Source organism: Crotalus tigris, unplaced genomic scaffold (genome assembly GCF_016545835.1).
Source record: "Crotalus tigris isolate CLP2741 ecotype Arizona unplaced genomic scaffold, ASM1654583v1 scf7180000023897.34210, whole genome shotgun sequence".
Classification (NCBI taxonomy): Eukaryota; Metazoa; Chordata; class Lepidosauria; order Squamata; family Viperidae; genus Crotalus; species Crotalus tigris.
Genome location: NW_024100257.1, coordinates 1 through 17860, shown reverse-complemented (window position 1 = coordinate 17860; position 17860 = coordinate 1). Strand labels below are relative to the sequence as shown.

Below are 17860 nucleotides of genomic sequence, written 5' to 3'. Positions count from 1 at the left end.
TTCAAGTTCCCAAGGATGAGAAACAGCCAGAGGGAGGGAGGGAGGGAGAGAGATCAGAGCTTCTCAACATACTGGCTGGGGCATGCTGGGAGTTGAAGTCCACCCATTTTCAAGTTCCCAAGGATGAGAAACAGCTAGCCTTTAGTATATGTAAATAAATAGCAGATAGATGGAAGATGGATCGTAAGGTGGGTTTTCTCAGAGAAGATGAAAATCTTATTAAGCAAGTAAAGGACCAAAGACAAAGTCATATTAAGAGAATTTATGGGGTTCTAGTGGAATTGGATTCAGAAACAGAATTAATTAAAGATTGTATGATTAAATGGGCGCAGAATTTTGGTGAACCAGTTCTACTGGATACCTGGGAAATTATTTGGATGAGAAATGTTAAATTTACACAAGCACAGAATCTAAGGGAGAATTTTTATAAAATGTTTTATAGATGGCACCTTGATCCACAAAAAATGTCTCTTATGTACCCTGACCTACAGCCTAAATGTTGGAGATGTGGTTGTTTGGATGCCACCTACTATCATATTTGGGGGTCGTGCAGAAATATAAAAGCTTTTTGGATTAAGATATGGTGGAATATTCAGAGAATTTTCAGAAAGAGGGTAAAATTTACTCCACAATTATTTTTGTTAGGTATAGTTACCGATTGTGATGCAAAGGAGGTTATATTGATGTTGAACTTGATTACAGCCGCAAGGCTGTTAGTAGGACAATATTGGAAGAAGGAATCTTTGCCTACTTTGCAGGAATGGTTTCTTAAAGTATCTTATCTGGCGGAAATGGCAAAGATTTCGACTTTCCTAAAAGAACAATCGCAAGAGAAATTTCTTGCTGTTTGGGATAAATGGATAAAGTTTATACAATTTAAATTGGATATAAAAAAATATCATTTAGCTTTTTTATAACTCTTATTTTTTATATATATATATATATATATATATATATATATATTAGTGTTACACTCTTTTTTTTATATAATCTTTTTAACTTTTTTTAATTAAGCCTATATTCTGCTCTAGGAAGCTCCGGGGGGGGGGAGGGAGTGGGTGTTTTGGGGAAGGGTTGTTTTGTTTTGTTCTTTTTTTCTTCTTTTATGCTGTTGTTGTATTGTCATTTTTTTTGTCTTTTTGTAAAAATTTATAAAAATTTTCAATAAAAAAAAAATATGTTTAACATTCAGACTTACTTTTGCCATCATCCAGAAAGAAAAAAAAACACAAAATAGTCAGGAGCACAGGAACACCTTGAGGTAAAATTGCACAGCAGCAGTCCAGGTGAAGTCGGAGAGACTAACAAAACTTGTTGTCTTTTACATGTGCATATATAAATAATATTTAATGTTCAAACTTACAAGAGTCTTTGTCATCATCCAGAAAGGAGGAAATACAGTGGGGAAAACAGGAAAATCCTGAGGTAAATTAAACAGCAGGCAGAACACAGAGAAGAAAAAAGGCGGCAGGGAAGGGAAACGCCCTTTAATAATTAAGGCAACCAATCACAGTGTAGCCCGCCTCCTGCATAAGGAGACAAGACAGTGGGGAACACAGGAAGATCCTGAGGTAAATTAAACAGCAGGCAGAACACAGAGAAGAAAAAAAAGGGGGGGGAGAGGGAAACGCCTCCTTTATAATTAAGGCAACCAATCACAGCGCAGATCACCTCGTGCATGAACAGACAAGACAGTGGGGAACATAGGAAGATCCTGAGGTAAATTAAACAGCAGGCAGAAGACAGAGAGGGAAAAAGGCGGGAAGAAAGGAAAACTGGATGGATGGGAAAGATGGAGGGTCGGAGGGAGAAAAAGAGATCAAAACTACTCAACGTGCTGGCTGAGGAATTCTGGGAGTTGAAGTCCAGCCACTTGCAAGTTGCCAAGGATGAGAAACGGATGGATAAAATGAAATATTATGAATATGTTTGATGTATTGATTAACCCAGGCAATATATATAATGGTTTTGATTTATTAAAGGGGATATTGTGTTATTAAGTAGATGATTTAATATGATAGGAAATAGATTATATTCAAATAGGTAAAATATGTATTTTGGATATTATAGTTTGTTATGCAATGAGATAAGGGAAATTTTGGTTACCCAAAGTCTGAAAAATTATAAATATTAAAGGTTAAATTGGAATATTGATAAGAAATTAAAAACTGAGTAAAAATTAATAACAGGATATGGATTGTTTATGAAGAGTGAATGTAATTATGATATGTATAAGCTAAAAATGTATTGATAAATGAAATAATGATGTTCTTATTGAGCTGATATAATTAGAAATGTACTAACCTGAATATGAGACAGTAAATTTTAAGGGAAAAAGAGAAGAAATATTTGATGTGGTAATCTGAGATTTGCACTAAGATTTTGTTATTGAACTATTGATTAACCCAGTCACCACGTTGCTTTTTAAATATTCAAATGTAAAATTGGAAAATTAATAAAATATTATAAAAAAAGCACGGATGGATGGATTGGAAAAATGGAGGGATGGATAGATGAGAAAGAGGGAGGGAGCAAAAGAGATCAGAGCTTCTCAACACGCTGGCTGGGGAATTCTGGGAGTTGAAGTCCATCCACTCGCAAGTTGCCAAGGATGAGAAACGGCTGGCTGGCTGGGTGGAAGGATTGGAAAGATGGATGGATGGACGGATGGACTGGAAAGATGGATAGATGGATTGGATGGATGGATTGGAAAGATGGATGGATGGATAGATGGATGCTGGATGGATTGGAAAGAGATGGATAATGGATGAATGAATGGATGATGGATGGATTAGAAAGATGGATGGATGATGGATTGGAAAGATGGAGGGATTGGAAAGATGGAGGGATGGAAGGCGGGAGGGGAGGAAGGGAGCGATGGAGAGAAAGAGATTAGAGTTTCCCAACATGTTGGCTGAAGGATTTGGGGAGTTGCAGTCCACCCATCTGCAAGTTGCAAAAGGATGAGAAATACCTTTGCATGGACAGATGGATGCATAGAGGGGGGGGAATACGCGTGGATGCACGGAGTGAGACAGATCAGTGCTTCTCAACACACTGGCTGGGGCATACGGGGAAGCCAAGCTTGAGAAACGCCACCCTGGAGGCTGTGAATCTATGGGTTGTTGGCCTCCCTGAATCTTTGTGTGTTTGTGTGTGTGTCTTTCCACTAGCAGGCTCCCTCCCTCCCTCCTCCCTCCCTCCCTCCCGCTTTATGAAGATGGAGAAGCGGTCAGCCAGCACCCGGAGTTGCCTTCCAACCCTGTGCATTTCCTCTTGAGTGAAAGCGAAAGTGGAAGTTAGATGGAGGAAGGGAGGGAGGTAGACAAAGAGCAGGGCTTCTCAACATGCTGGCTGGGGAATTCTGGGAGCTGAAGTCCACCCATTTTCAAAGGGCCAAGAATGAGAAACAGCTGGAGGGAGGGATGGATTGAGGGGGAGAAAAAGAGATCAGAGCGTCTCAACATACTCGCTGGGGCATGCTGGGAGCTGAAGTCCACCCATTTTCAAGTGGCCAAGAATGAAACAGCTGGAGGGATGGAGGGAGGGAGGGAGATAAAGAGACCAGAGCTTCTCAACATACTCGCTGGGGCATGCTGGGAGCTGAAGTCCCCCCCCCCACTTTCAAGTTGCTCAGCTTGAGAAACATCCTCCCGGAAGCTGTCAAAGTCAGGATGGGGTGTTTGCCTTCCTAAGTCTGGAGGGGGGGGAGGAAGAAGAGTGGTCTTTCCACCAGGAGCCTCTCTCCCCCCTCCTTTCTGAAGATGGAGAAGTGGTCAGCCAGAACCTGGAGCTGCCTTCCACCGCTGCTCATTTCCTGATGAGTAAAAGCGAAGTGGAAGTTAAGGAGAGGGAAGATTCTTCGGGGAGAAGCTTTCTAGCCCAGTCTGTATTCAGCCTGTAGGCAGCAGCTGCAGAGGAAAAGGAAGCTAAGAGCACACAGGCGTGTGGGAGGGAGGGGCAGAGAGAGCGGGCCAGTGGGAGGGGGGAGGGAGGGAGAAGGCCAGCTTCTCTGGAGTTGGGGGGGGGGGAGTTTTGTGAGGTCAAGCTCTCAGCCAATACTTGCGGAGCTCCTGTGGCTGCAAAGACCACCAGCTTGCCAAGGGCCTGAATTCTGATCCTGCCACTAGGATAGGGGAGGAAACCAGGCTGCCCCCTCCATTCTCCCCGTTCTAAGCGAGGGATTAGGAGTTCCTTTTCTTTTTCTGCAGATGAATGTTTTAGTCGTGAAGTCAGGACTGCACAGGGCTGTGAGGACTCGGTGGCTTGTTGCGAGGGCTTGCCGTTGTCTGACCCTTCACGGGGCTTTGCGAAGTTGGGGGTTGGCAGATCTCCCCCCCCCCGGTTGATTTAGAGCTAAGAGCAGAGCCTTGTGGTGGGGCTGCGCAGAGGAAACAGCCTGTAGTTTTCCGAGAGGGCTGAGAATGGGCTACTTGCTGCCGAAGGAAAACAGACCCATGATCCACAGCTTGACCTACAAGCATGGACTAACCTCTGCCAACGTGGGGACCAGGTCACTCCCCAGTCGAGCCCCAGAACAAATCTTGCCTCTTTGGCCAGGAAATATGGATCTCTCCTGCCTAGAACATAGAATCGCAGGCTGGAAGGGACCTCGGAGGTCTTCTAGTCCAACCCCAGCTCAAGCGCTTTGCAGAATCATAAAATGACAGAGCTGGAAGGGACCCTAGAGGTCTTCTAGTCCAATCCCGTGATCAAGAAGGAGACCCTTGCAGAATCACAGAAGGAGGTAGTTGGAAAGGACCTTGCAGGTCTTCTAGTCCAGCCCCCTGCTGAAGCAGAACCTCTACCATCTCAGACAAGTGACTGCCTCCTCTCTTCTCAAAAACCTCCAGTGATGGAGCACCCACGATTTCTGGAGGCAGGTTGTTCCGCTGGTTAATTGCCTTCACTATTAGGAAATTTCTTCTCAGTTCTAGGTTGCTTTTCTCCTCGATCAGTTTCCATCTGTCGCTTCTTGTCCTGCCGTTCTTCTCCTATGTCTTAAGTCTCCAGGCCTTTGATCATTACATTGGCCTCTCTGAATTGGCAAGTCTGAGTTGCTTCGAGGCCCCGCCCTTTCCTGTCAGCGAAAGTGAAAGTGGGAATCAGAGAGGTCACACCCTCACCCTAGCCAGGCTGCAAGAAGACTCCTTGGGCAGCTTCCTAGCCCGAATCTGGCAACGGGGCTTGTCACAGCTTAGGCAGCAGCTGCAAACGAAGGGGAAGGTAAGGGGACTCAGATATTAGGAAATTTCTTCTCGGTTCTAGGTGGCTTCTCTCCTCGATTAGTTTCCATCTGTTGCTTCTTGTCCTGCCTTCTGCTGCTTTGGAGGATGGGTGGACCCCCCGCTCTTCTTTGGGCAGCCCCTCAAATACTAGAATTCTGCTATCATGTCGCCCCTTTCTTTATTTTCTTTACGCTAGCCCACAGGTCGGCAACCTGCGGCTCCGGAGCCGCATGCAGCTCTTTGAGCCTTCCCCTGTGGCTCCCAGCCTCCTCTGCCTTTGCAGAGAGAGACAGAGACAGAGAGAGCAAGTGTGCTTTGGAAAATAGCTTGATTCCCTCTTCTTTATGGCAGCCCCATAGGGCAGATAGAGAGGGAGGGAGAGAGAGACCCTTTTGACATCTAAAATGAAGATAACACTGCATATATCCTTTTTTTACCTGTGTGTGTATGTAATTTTATTCTCTTAAAGCATTCTCTTGGTGATCATTGTTTTAATAGTATGGATATTCCCAAGAGTCATATTTTTACTTTTATTTTTAATGTGTATATGTGTGTCTGTGTGTGTGTGTGTATGTATACACATATACACATACACATACACACACACACATACACACACCTATAATAAAGGTAAAAAAGGATATATGCAGTGTTATCTTCATTTTAGATATCAAAAGGGTTTTGCGGCTCCCAGTGTTTTGTTTTTGGTGGGAAACGGGTCCGAGTGGCTCTTTGAGTGTTTTGGGTTGCCTACCCCTGCGCTAGCCAAACCCAAGTCCTGCAGCCGTTCTTTTCGTAAGTCTCCAGGCCTTTGATCATTAAATTGACAAGTCTGAGTTGCTTCGAAGCCCGGCCCTTTCCTGTCAGTGAAAGTGAAAGTGAAAATCAGAGAGGTCACACCCAGACTGCAGGAAGACTCCTTGGGCAGCTTCCTAGCCCGAATCTGGCATCGGGGCTTGTCACAGCTTAGGCAGCAGCTGCAAAGGAAGGGGAAGGTAAGGGGACTCAAGATATTATGGGGCAGAGAGAGGGCCAGTAGGAGCGGGAAAGAGGGGAGAAGACCAGGCTTCTCTGGAATTGGGGTGGTGGTGGTGATGGTGTCAGAGGCCTGTGTGGTCAAGACCTCCCTGCCCACAGTGGGGTGGGGGCGTTGCGGCGCTCCTGTGGCCGGAAACATCGCTACACTGCCCAGCCCCAGAATTTTGATCCTGCCACAAGCCCAGCAGAGGAAACCAGACTCTGCTCCTCTTCCTGCTGTAAACAGATTCATTCGGTTACGCAAATTTCTCTTTCCTTCTTTGCTACTCATTTAGCTAGAATAGGCACGGGTTTGACGTGCCTGAGCTAGAAAGATTTGTGCCCTCAGTTAAGAATAGAACAGAACAGAACAGAATAATAGAGTTGGAAGGGACCTTGGAGGTCTTCTAGTCCAACCCCCTGCTCAGGCAGGAAACCCTATACCATTTCAGACAAATGGCTGTCCAGTCTCTTCTTAAAAACTTCCAGTGTTGGAGCATTCACCACTTCTGGAGGCAGGTGGTTCACTGCTTAATTGTTCTCACTGTCCGGAAATTTCTCCTTAATTCTAGGTTCCTTTTCTCCTCTAGTTAAGCCACAGCTGAGCCCCAAATTTCTCTTGTGAAGTGAGGCATACGTTAAGTGAGCTTTGCCCCATTTGATGATCTTTCTCACCTCGGTTTTTAAGTGAATCATTGCCGTTGATAAGTTAGTCCCTCGGCCGTTAAGTGGATCCGGCTTCCCCAGTTGATTTTGCTTGTTGGAAAGTCGCGAAAAGCGATCGGGTGACCTTGGGATCCAGCGACGGTTAGAAATAGGAGTCTGTTGCCAAGCGTCTGAATTTTGATCACGTGACCCTGATCACCGTCATTCAGTGTGTAAAATGTTCCTAAATCCCTTTTCCCGGTACTGTTCTAACTTCATATTGCACTGTTATAAGTCGGGGATTATATCTGCTCCCTCTTTTGTGCTGACTAAGTGGGCTGAGCATGACGTCTCCACTTTGCAACACGGAAAAAACTAACCCGGCCATTTGATGGGGCCGATCCGTGCCTTGGCCATCGCTTCCTGTTTGAGGTGTGTCCGTTCTGAGTTCATTTCCTCTGGAAAGAACCAATTGGTGTTCCTGTCCGGTCCGCTTATTGTTAGGAAGAAAGGTCGTCCCACCTAAAAACTGTCCCTGCCCCACTGCTCCGGACAGAGGGGTCCTTACTCCCCCGACGCAGGATGGGCACCTCTGCCCACGAAGGCACTCAACCACCTTCAGAGGGTGGAGCGTGATCTTTGCCCACTGCCTGAACCTTGGGGGAGTTCCGGATCTGCCTGCTGGTCCCATAGCCCTTGTGACAGCCACGTAGGTGGTCTTCAGACTTTGAAGGGTCTGTGAGAGACACAGGGTGAATATCATGGTCCCGTCAGAGCCCAGGTCGGAGGAGGAGGAGGAGGAAATGGAGCCAGGGTCAGTGCAGGGGGATGGTGCAATCTCTATGGCTCAGGAGAAACGACCTGAGGACGAGGCAGGCGCAGGTCCCTCAACCCTCGGAAGAGTAGGCAGGGGGGAAGAGTGGGCGCAGGCTGATCGAGGAAGGCAGAGTCAATCCACGGCACCCTGGCTATTCGGGAGGAGGGTTCCCAGCTCCTCCTCACAAGGTTCACCTGGAGAGTAATGTTTAAGGAGGCGCAGTGAAGAGGGACTTTTGCCAGGAACAAGTGTTTGTCTTCAGATCACAATCCTTTTCGCCTTGCTTTAAGAACTGCTTTCACTCTGTGTGTCAACGACGGCTTTTGCCTTGCTGTGAGGGCTGTTCTTGGCTTGCCCTGGCCCTGACGATTCTCCCTTCAGACCTGCCTTGCCTTGGGCCCCGTCTTGCTTTGAGAAGGGCTCTTTGCCTTTTGGGTTGAACTGGGCCCTTGTGGTGTGAATTGCCTTTGCCTTTTGTTTCACTGTGCCCCTTTTGGAAGTTGCTCCTTGTCTTGCACCTTTGCCGTGCTCTGAGGACTGCCCTTGCCGTATGCCTGGAACTCTGCCTTGGGGCCTTGCTGGATAATCTATAGCAGTGGTTCTCAACCTTCCTAATGCCGCGACCCTTTAATACAGTTCCTCATGTTGTGGTAAACCCCAAGCCTAAGGGCTCTCCAAGCACGCAATGATGCTGCCTGATCACCCACCGCGCTCGGGGCTCAGCGCTCCTCGTCTGTCCTCGCCCCACTTCCACAGGTCGCCGACCTGCCCAGCTCCAGCTGACCGGGGAGGGAGGGCAGGAAGGCCGCTCCGCCGGCTCCACCCAGCCTGGTTGGAGAAGCGCCCAGGCAGGGAGACAGAGAGAGAAGCCAAGAGGGCAACAGCACCGGCAGAGCTTAGTTCAGCCTCCTCCGCGGACAGGGCTGCGAAGCAACGCAGCCTCCCTTAGGAGATGCTCAACGTAAACGAATCCGGCGCTGCAACGGCCCCCAGCTCGAAGCTGTGCGGAGACGGATAGAGGAGCAGTGTCTCGCTTTCTAAGACCATCGGAAATATGTGTTTTCTGATGGTTTTATGCGACCCCTGTGAAAGGATCATTTGACCCCCAAAGGGGTCGCGACTCCTCGGGTTGAGAACCGCTGATCTATTGGCTGTTGGTTGGGGGACTGACTAGTCAGTGGAGGGCCATTTGTTTAACCTTCCCAACAGACATAAAGAACTCTCTGGAGGGCTGCCTGGTGTTGCCCACCTGGGTCCTAACAGTGAAGGTATCCCCTTCCCCAAACTCTTTACATGGGTGGATTTGGGGAGCAGGTAAGTGGCACTTGCTGGTTAGTGTGTGGGGTGTAGGCTGTGCGGACTTCTCCAGTGGCCCTTCTGCTACCCGAAGCATCTGGGGGTCTGTGAGAGACACACCCCTTCCCCAAACTCGTTATCGGTGTGGCCTGGAGTGCACCCAATGGCGCTTTTTTGGAACAGCTTCCTAAGAATTGTTGGAGAGGGGGACATTCCTGGTTCAGGGAGGGACATGCACTGTCTCCTCCCCTCTTGGTTAGTCTCTGCCTCCTCCAAGTGGTTCTTTTCTCTTGCAGGAGCAACACGCAGGAGCTGAGCCTGGCCATGGCTGAAAACATTGTGGAGACCCCAGCCCTGGGCCGCCCCTTCCAGCGGGGGATGCTGTACGACTGCCGTACGGATGTGCTCATCCCAGGTAGGAACTGGAGGAGAGTCCAAAGGATAGGCAGCCCCTGCAGGATCTCTAGAGGGAGGGAGAAGGGCAACGCCATCGATTCTCCAGCACAGCACAGGGTCACTTCAGGCCTCGGCTCCTGGATCTACAGCTTGCTGATAACGGCTATCTGGGTAGGACCTGCCTGGAATGCGTATCCAACCCTTTGGACAGGCACACAGCAACTTTCCTTGGCTCATAATAAAGTCTCTGAAATGCTTTGGAAAATGATTACAAAAGGAGTTGAGGTCCTACCCGGGATAGTGAAGTGAGGGATATTAATTTTAAAGTTGTGGTGCTGGTGCTTTTCTGGGGGGGGGGAGGGAGGTCTGAATACAGAAGGCCCCTCTGAACCCCTGATGAAAAACATGATTTCTCATGTTTTATAGATGGCACCTTGATCCACAAAAAATGTCTTTTATGTACCCTGACTTACAACCTAAATGTTGGAGATGTGGTTGTATGGACGCTACTTATTATCATATTTGGTGGTCGTGCAGAGAGATAAAAGCATTCTGGATTAAGATATGGTGGAATATCCAGAGAATTTTTAAAAGGAGTGTAAAATTTACTCCACAATTATTTTTGTTAGGTATAGTTATTGATTGTGATACAAAGGAGGTTATATTGATGTTAAATTTGATTACAGCTGCAAGGCTGTTAGTAGGACAATATTGGAAGAAGGAATCTTTGCCTACATTGCAGGAATGTTTTCTTAAAGTGTCTCATTTGGCGGAAATGGCAAAGATTTCGGCTTTCTTAAAGGGACAAACGCAAGAGAAATTTCTTGCTGTTTGGGATAAATGGATAAAATTCATACAATTTAAATTTGATATAAAAAAAATACTATATAGTTTTTTCATAATTTTTAACTTTATATATATATATATATTCTATTTTATATATTTTTTTATATAAATATAATTTTTTTTTAACTTTTTTTAATTAAGCCTATATTCTGCTTTGGGAGGCCCTGGGGAGGGGAAGGGGGGGGTTGGGTAGGGGTGGGGGAAGGGGGGTTTTGTTGGGTAATGTTTGTTTTTTATTTGTATATGTTGTTTTTTGTTTTTGTATTGTCTTTTATTTTCTGTAAAATTTATAAAACTCTTTAATTAAAAAAAAAAAAAGAAAAACATGATTTCTCCAGGGAATTGGAAATCTTTCTTGAAATCAACAGGTACATAGAAGTTCCCATTCCTCTCTACTCAGTCAAAAGCTTTTTGAGTTTCTGGTAGTTTGCAAAACTGCTGGGTGATGACCAGGCAGAACAAATGAGGTCACCATCCAGGAAAAATGATATCTCCATTGTCTCAGCACTCTGGGGCTTCTCTAGGCGTTTCTAAGGTCTCATTTCACGTTTATCTTCCTGTTGTCTCCTGTTCCGTGCAGGTGTCACCCTTTGGAACCCCCTCTCTCTGCAGAAGCACCTGACCATTAAGCCTCAGCCCAAGACCGAATTGGAAATCATTGCATCCGACACCATTGATGACAAGGCCAATGCTCTGGACATTTCAGGATCCCTCAAGGCCAGTTTCCTGGCAGGCCTGGTTGAAGTGGAAGGATCAGCCAAGTATCTTCATGATACCAAGAAGTCCAAGCAACAGGCCAGAGTCACCGTTAGGTACAAAACCACCACCAGGTATGAGCAGCTGACAATGAACCATCTAGGAACCCAGAAAGTTTCCCATCCAGAAGTCTTTGAGCATGGCACGGCCACCCATGTGGTCACTGCAATTCTTTTTGGAGCCCAGGCTTTCTTTGTCTTTGACCGAGAGGTTTCTTCAACAGAGATGATAAAAAATATAGAAGGAAACATCCATCTTGCAATCAAGAAGGAGATATCAATCACGGGAGAAGCAGAGGCCAAACTAAACAAGGAGGAGAAAGAGAATGCTCTGAAGTTCAGTTGCACATTCCATGGAGATTTTTCTCTGGAGAAAAATCCAGTCACTTTCCAAGATGACATGAAAGTTTACGAAACTCTACCAAAAATGTTAGGGAAAGATGGGGAGAAGGCTGTTCCTGTGCGGGTCTGGCTCTACCCGCTGACCAAGCTCAACACCAGAGCAGCTAAGATGGTCCGTGAGATCAGCCTAGACTTGGTCTTTGATGCTGAGAAGATCTTGGAGGAACTCAACGAAATCCAGATGCAAAGCAATGATCTAGCCAACGATCCCATTGCCGAGACCTTCCCTGAGATCAAAGAGAAGATCCAGCAGTTCAAGGATCTGTGCAAGCAACACAGGCAAACTTTCCAGAAACAACTGGCCAGAGTGTTGCCTTCCATCCGGGGAGGAGGGCAGGAGGAAGGGACCCTGGTGGACATCTTGACGTCCATCTACCGGTCACCCTTCAATAGCCGAAGACTCCGTGAATTTCTAGACACCAAGAAAAGAGAAATTAACTTTGTCAGATCTTATCTAATGATTCTAAGTGGAATACAAATTATCTCTTCCCAGAACAAGATGGAAGAAATAGTTCTTGACCCTCAAAATTTATACGTGGTCTCCTTTGTATTCACTTTCTTATATGAAGAGGAGCCATTTCTGTTGAGCTTACAGGACAAGCTTCAGGAGCGATTCTTGCAAGAATCAGCTAAGTCCACAAGATCCACTCCAGAGGTCAAGAAAGGCATGGCCTGGTTTGAGGACCAGGAGAGGACCCACAATGCTCGCCAAGCGGCCAAATCCATGAAAGACTTTTTCAGTGTCAACCAATCGAATGAGAAGGTCCGCTTTGTCGTGGCCTCACTCCCAGATGTGGACATCCCAGGAGCCTCAATATACCTTTATGAAGATGGAAAGCTGGTCAGCAAGAACTTTGAGTTGCCTTCAAAACCACTCCCTTTGCAGATTACTGAATCGAGACACAACAGCATTCAGCTGAAGTTTCAGCCAGCTGAATATGGCAAGGCTTCCACCTCCAGCTATCTGGTAGAGTACAAGATTGCAGAGGAAGAGAATTGGAAGACCGTGAGGACAGAGAACACCAGCAAGGTCTTCCTGCTGAAAGATCTGCCTCCAAACACAGAGTACCAGTTCCAGTATGCTGCTTGTTGCAAGCTTGGATTTAGTAAATCCAGTGACCTGAGCCCACCCATAAAGACTCTTTCCACCAGCCCTCCTGAGAAATTAAGAAAGGTCACTGCAGCATCTTCTGTCATCTCTGTGGCCTGGATGAGTCCCAGCATCGTTGCCTCAGGAGTTATGGTCAAGGAGTACAAAGTGGAGTACAGAATGGTAGAGGCTGGAGTTGGGAAGGACGAGTGGACTGGAAAAAGGACTGGGAGAAAAACAGAGTTTTACCCCATCGAAGGTCTGAAGCCCCAGACGGCATATAGAATACGGGTGTCAGCCGTGTGTGACAATAGAGCTCTGGGTGTCCCCAGTGAGGAGGTGGAAGTCTCCACATCACTGGAGGAAGAAGATGCAGGCAACGTCGCCCGCCAGTTCCTTCAGGGAAGCTCCCCGGTGGAGGACACACATCCGTTAGTGTTCGCTCTTCCTCTGAAGAAAGTCCCTTCAGATGCCTCCAGCTCCTGTCTCATATACCAGCTTGGAAAGGAGAACCCAAAAGTGCCGAACAAAGTGATCCTGATGATAGGAGCACTATGGGCTGGCAAAACCACACTGATCAACGGGATGATCAATTATATTCTGGGCGTCCAGTGGGGAGATAATTTCAGATTCAAACTGATTCACGAAACCACCCCGAGAAGCGAAGCTGGAAGCAGGACGTCTGAAGTCACTGTCTATGTGGTGCACCATCAGGAGGGTTTCCGGATTCCGTATTCTCTCACAATCATTGACACTCCAGGATTTGGAGGCAGAAGAGACGCAGAGCAAGACAAACTGGTTGAAAAGCAGCTCCGAGAATTTTTCTCCGCCCCAGGGGGCATTGACCACGTTGATGCCATTTGCATGGTGGCCCAGGCCTTCCTTGCCCATTCAGTTCATGCCCAGAAATGCATCTTTGATTCCATGCTCTCCCTGTTGGGAAAAGACGTGAAGGATAACGTCCAGCTCCTGATCACCTTTGCTGATGGGGGAACCGCACCTATCCTGGAGGCCCTCAAGGAGGCTGACCTGCCTTGTGATCGGGACAAGTCGGGAACCCCTCTGCACTTCAGATTCAACCATTCATCCCTCTTTACTCACGGAGAAAGTGGAGGAAGTCATAATGCTGCTGCTGAAATATACTGGAAAATGAGCACCAACAGCATGAAGAACTTCTTTGACTCACTAATGTTGCTGGAAACCAAAAGGTTAACTTTGACCATGGAGATCCTCAAGGAACGTCTGGAGATGGAAGCTGCTCTTAGAAGACCTCCCTCTCTAAAGGTTGAACCAGTCGAACCAAATAGTTTCCAGATCAGGATTGACCCAGTCGCCATTGGGAAGCCTTCAGTCTCCTGGTACCAGGTGGAATATCGGATTGCAGGGCAGAATTGGAAGAGTCTCCATACTGAAGGCCCTAAAGATCAATTCACCCTGGAGGATGTCCAACTAAATCTTCAGTTCCAATTCCGATGTGCAGCTATGACTGAATTTGGGCTCGGTCAATGGAGCGAGGAGATCACTTGCATCTATCCGAGGGGGAGGCCTGCAGAGGTAACTTGACACCTTCTTTGGAGGAAGAGGGGAGGACGAGAACGAGGAGGCAGTAGAATAGGGTGATACCAGTTTTGGGTGCTCCATCACTGGAGATTTTTGAAGATTTTTGGCATTTGCAGCAAAGAAACTCCAGGGAAATTCTTTTACCAAGAGTTTAAGTTTCCTGATAAATCCATATAGGCCAGTGGTTCTCAACCTGTGGGTCGGGACCCCATTTGGGGTCGAACGACCATTTCACGGGGGTCGCCAAACAACACAGTCCGCCATTTTTCCCCCCTTTTCCTTAGCTGTGCTACTCCCTTTTATTCTATTGGCTATTGAAAGTCAATAGAATAGACTCTCTTGAATAGAGTCTAATTCTATTGGCTTTCCAAAGCCAATAGGAATTGTCCAGGCTGTCTCTGCCCTGCTGAGCCCGCCAAAATTCCCATTCTGCAAACGGTGCTGCACCAGTTGAGTAATCCTCAACTTACGACCGGTTGAGTAGTCCTCGACCTACAGCCGGTTGGGGGTCGCGGCATTAAAAAGGTTGAGAACCACTGATATAGGCACAGTAGAAGCAAAGCTAGTTTTCAGGTTTTGCCATTAAAAACAGCACAGCAATAATCCCCCCTTTCCTCCCCGGGCCCCCCGTTGTCTGTTGTCCACCAATCCAGTTCAGTCATTGTTTTGGGAAACACCTTAAGGTGCTGGAAACTTTCTCAGGCCACAACCCGTGCACATACAGTCCTCATTCCCCTCCCAGCCACCCATCAATTCCAATCATCCCCTTCCGCCCTCCCTAGTTTTTGTTGTCTGGTGGTGAGTAAGGTTTGCAAAGCGGGTCAGCCATGACGCACGAGGCCACGGGAACCGAGCAGGAGAGACTAGTCTCTGACCTGATGGAGACAGTGCCGGTGGGCGAGGACCGTTGCAGAATGGAGGGAGCGACTACAAGCGTGAGGTCCATCCTGTGGGATGTCTTAGACAGGAACAGGGCTGAGTGGGAAGACCACTCGGGGAACCTGCTGGAGGGGGGGCAGATCTGATCCAAGTCAGGTCCTTTTTTAATCTCCCTCCAAGTCTTGCTTGACTTCTGGGTGAGGAGAGTTCTTAGCAACCTCTGAGCAAGGCAGCCTCTCCTTTGGCTGATTCTGTTTTTTCTTTTCACGCAGAAATCTCAGGTTATGTGCTGTGCGGCTGGTCTGCATATGACTGTACGCATCCAAGGTAAAGTCTTGGGTTCAGGTGGGGTGGAAGCTACTGTTCTGGGTGGGGGGACAGGCTGTGACGGTCGTACACTGCTGACCAGTCCCCTTCTTCTCTCTTCTCCCCTTTGGGTTGTAGGGTCTGAACAGAGGATCGTCCTTGTGGGCAGAAGCGGAAATGGGAGAAGTGCGACGGGAAACACAATTCTGGGAAGCAACGTCTTTAAAAGTTCCATGTCAATTACATCAGTAACAAAAGCATGTCAAAAGGAGGACACACAGCTAAATGGCAGGAAGGTTGTGGTTGTTGATACGCCTGCCTTTTTCGATCTCAGTCTTCCACCCAACTACGTTGTTGCAGAAGTGAGGAAGTGCGTGAAGTTTTGCTCCCCAGGTCCCCACGTCATTCTGCATGTGATGCTTCCTGGTGATTTCACTCAGGAGGAGGAGCAGGTGCCTCAGCTGATCAAAGAGATTTTTGGCCATAAAGCCAAAAATTACATCATCCTTTTGTTCACCCACAAAGAGGATCTGGAAGGTACCTCTATCGAAAATGTCATAGCTGTATCTGATAAAAAACTGCAGCAATATGCTGCTGAATGTGGGAACCGGTTCCTGGCTTTCAACAACAAGGCCGAAGGGGCAGAACGAGAGGCTCAGGTGGCCAAACTGATGACCATGATTGATTGTCTGGTAGAAACAAACAGAGATGCTCCTTGTTACACGGAAGAGATGATGAGCTTCAACGAAAGACACAACTTCTGATTTTTTTTTCCTTTCCAACAGAGGTCAGAAAGTTTCTTTAATTGAGCCTCAGCTCCCAAGGTGGCAACTCTGCCAAATGCCACAGCCCTTCCGTTCTGTGTTCTAATCCAGCTCTTGCCATGTGACCTCTGAAGAACCCAGGCCAGAGATTCGTGGCTGAGTTCCACTCAGCCGATTCCTTCTCTTGAGAATCCGCTTCCTCCCCCTTGGATGACAGGACTTTTTTCAAGGGCACGGGAAGATCCTGCCCACCCGTCCCAGGATCAGTAAGTCCCACAGCCGAATTCTCTCCTATCCTGGACCCGTGTCCTTTAGGGAGGACCAGGTCTTTGGGGCTTCCCACCTGTCTGTCCTTCGAGGTAGACCAGGCCGGGAAGCCAACAACACAAGAAATGTTAGAGCTCAACTTTACGGGGAGAGCAGGAGAATCTGGAGAGCACTCCTTCTGGCACCAAAGAGCATCAAGCCAGGGCAGCCTTGAGCTTCTTTCTCACCCCTTCCTGTTATCCTGGAGCGGATTTGTTTTTTCCTATCAGCTACCACATATTTTCTGCAAGGCTGAGACTGTACTCCTCTACATCAGGGCTCTCCAACTCATGGGCTGTGGACTGATACCGATCTATGGTCCACCAGGAACTGGGCTGCGCAAGTGGTCAAAGTCCCATTCCTGCATGGGTGGGATCCAGGCAGCATGTGAAACCAAGGCCCCCTGTTCCATGGAAAAAACACCTTCCACGGAACTGGTCCCTGGTGCCCAAAAGGTTGGGGGGCGCTGCTCTACACCACCTTCCAGAGACAACACCTAGACTCACTAGGACGGTCATGACTGTTTCAATCAGAGACCTTCTTATTAAATCTCTTTCCTTACAAAAGTTTGTTTGTTTGTTTGTTTGTGTGTGTGTGTGTGTGTGTGTGTGTGTCAGGGGGACTAATGAACCTCAGCCTAACCAGCTCTGTCTGCAATGTGATCCAAAGGCAGAGGAGAACGGGGATGTTGTCCAATCGTCCTGGAGAAAGGGGGACATGGAATTCGTGTCAGATTATACTCGAGGGATGGAGCAGAATGCAGGGTATCCCCCGTAGCTTTTCACACTGGCTCCAGGAAGGAGGTCTGAGGAAATCAGGCTCCTGCTGGGTCCTTCCCATCTCTTAGTGTCTGTCAGCTCCACTCCAGATGCTTCTCTTCGCCGACTTGCTTCTGGTCTCCTGGTCAAGCAAGAGGAAGAAGGACACATGCCCAGCAGCCAAATTTGCAGCAGGACGTTCGGATTTGTCAACCTCTTCTCCAAAGCCCCTGAAGGCCGGACAAGAAGCAACGGATGGAAACTAACCAAAGAGAGAAGCAACCTGGAACTAGGGAGAAACTTCCTGACAGAACAATTAATCAGTGGCATGACCTGCCTCCAGAAGTGTTAGATGGATAGATGGATGGAAGAGGGGAAAGATATATATGGTGGAAGGGAGGGAGGAAGGAAGAAAGGTGTGGGGAGGGAGGGATGGAAGAAAGGAAGGAGACGGGAGGGAGGAAGTATGAGGGATGGATAGATGGGAATGAGATATACGATGGGAGGAAGGAAGGAGAGGGAGGGAGGGAGATAAATGGGGGAGGGGGGAGGAAAGAAGGGAGATATATGGGGAAGGAAGGAGGGATGGGGAGGGAGGGCTGGGGCATGCTGGGAGTTGAAGTCTATCCATTTTCAAGTTCCCAAGGATGAGAAACAGCCAGAGAGAGGGAGAGAAGGAGAGAGGGGGAGAGAGAGATCAGAGCTTCTCAACATGCTGGCTGGGGCATGCTGGGAGTTGAAGTCCACCCATTTTCAAGTTCCCAAGGATGAGAAACAGCTAGCCTTTAGTATATG

At 47.7% G+C, this 17860-nt stretch overlaps 1 protein-coding gene across 1 annotated transcript; it reads left to right on the top strand.

Moving 5' to 3' along the window:
• Positions 1-4947: 4947 nt before the first annotated feature.
• LOC120298453 lies at positions 4948-16882 on the top strand. Its single transcript, XM_039322225.1, has 5 exons — positions 4948-5226; positions 9300-9418; positions 10826-14046; positions 15204-15258; positions 15376-16882. Exons 2-5 carry the CDS (start codon positions 9328-9330, stop codon positions 15999-16001), a joined length of 3993 nt encoding a protein of 1330 aa, XP_039178159.1. The 5' UTR covers positions 4948-5226; positions 9300-9327; the 3' UTR covers positions 16002-16882.
• Positions 16883-17860: the final 978 nt, after the last annotated feature.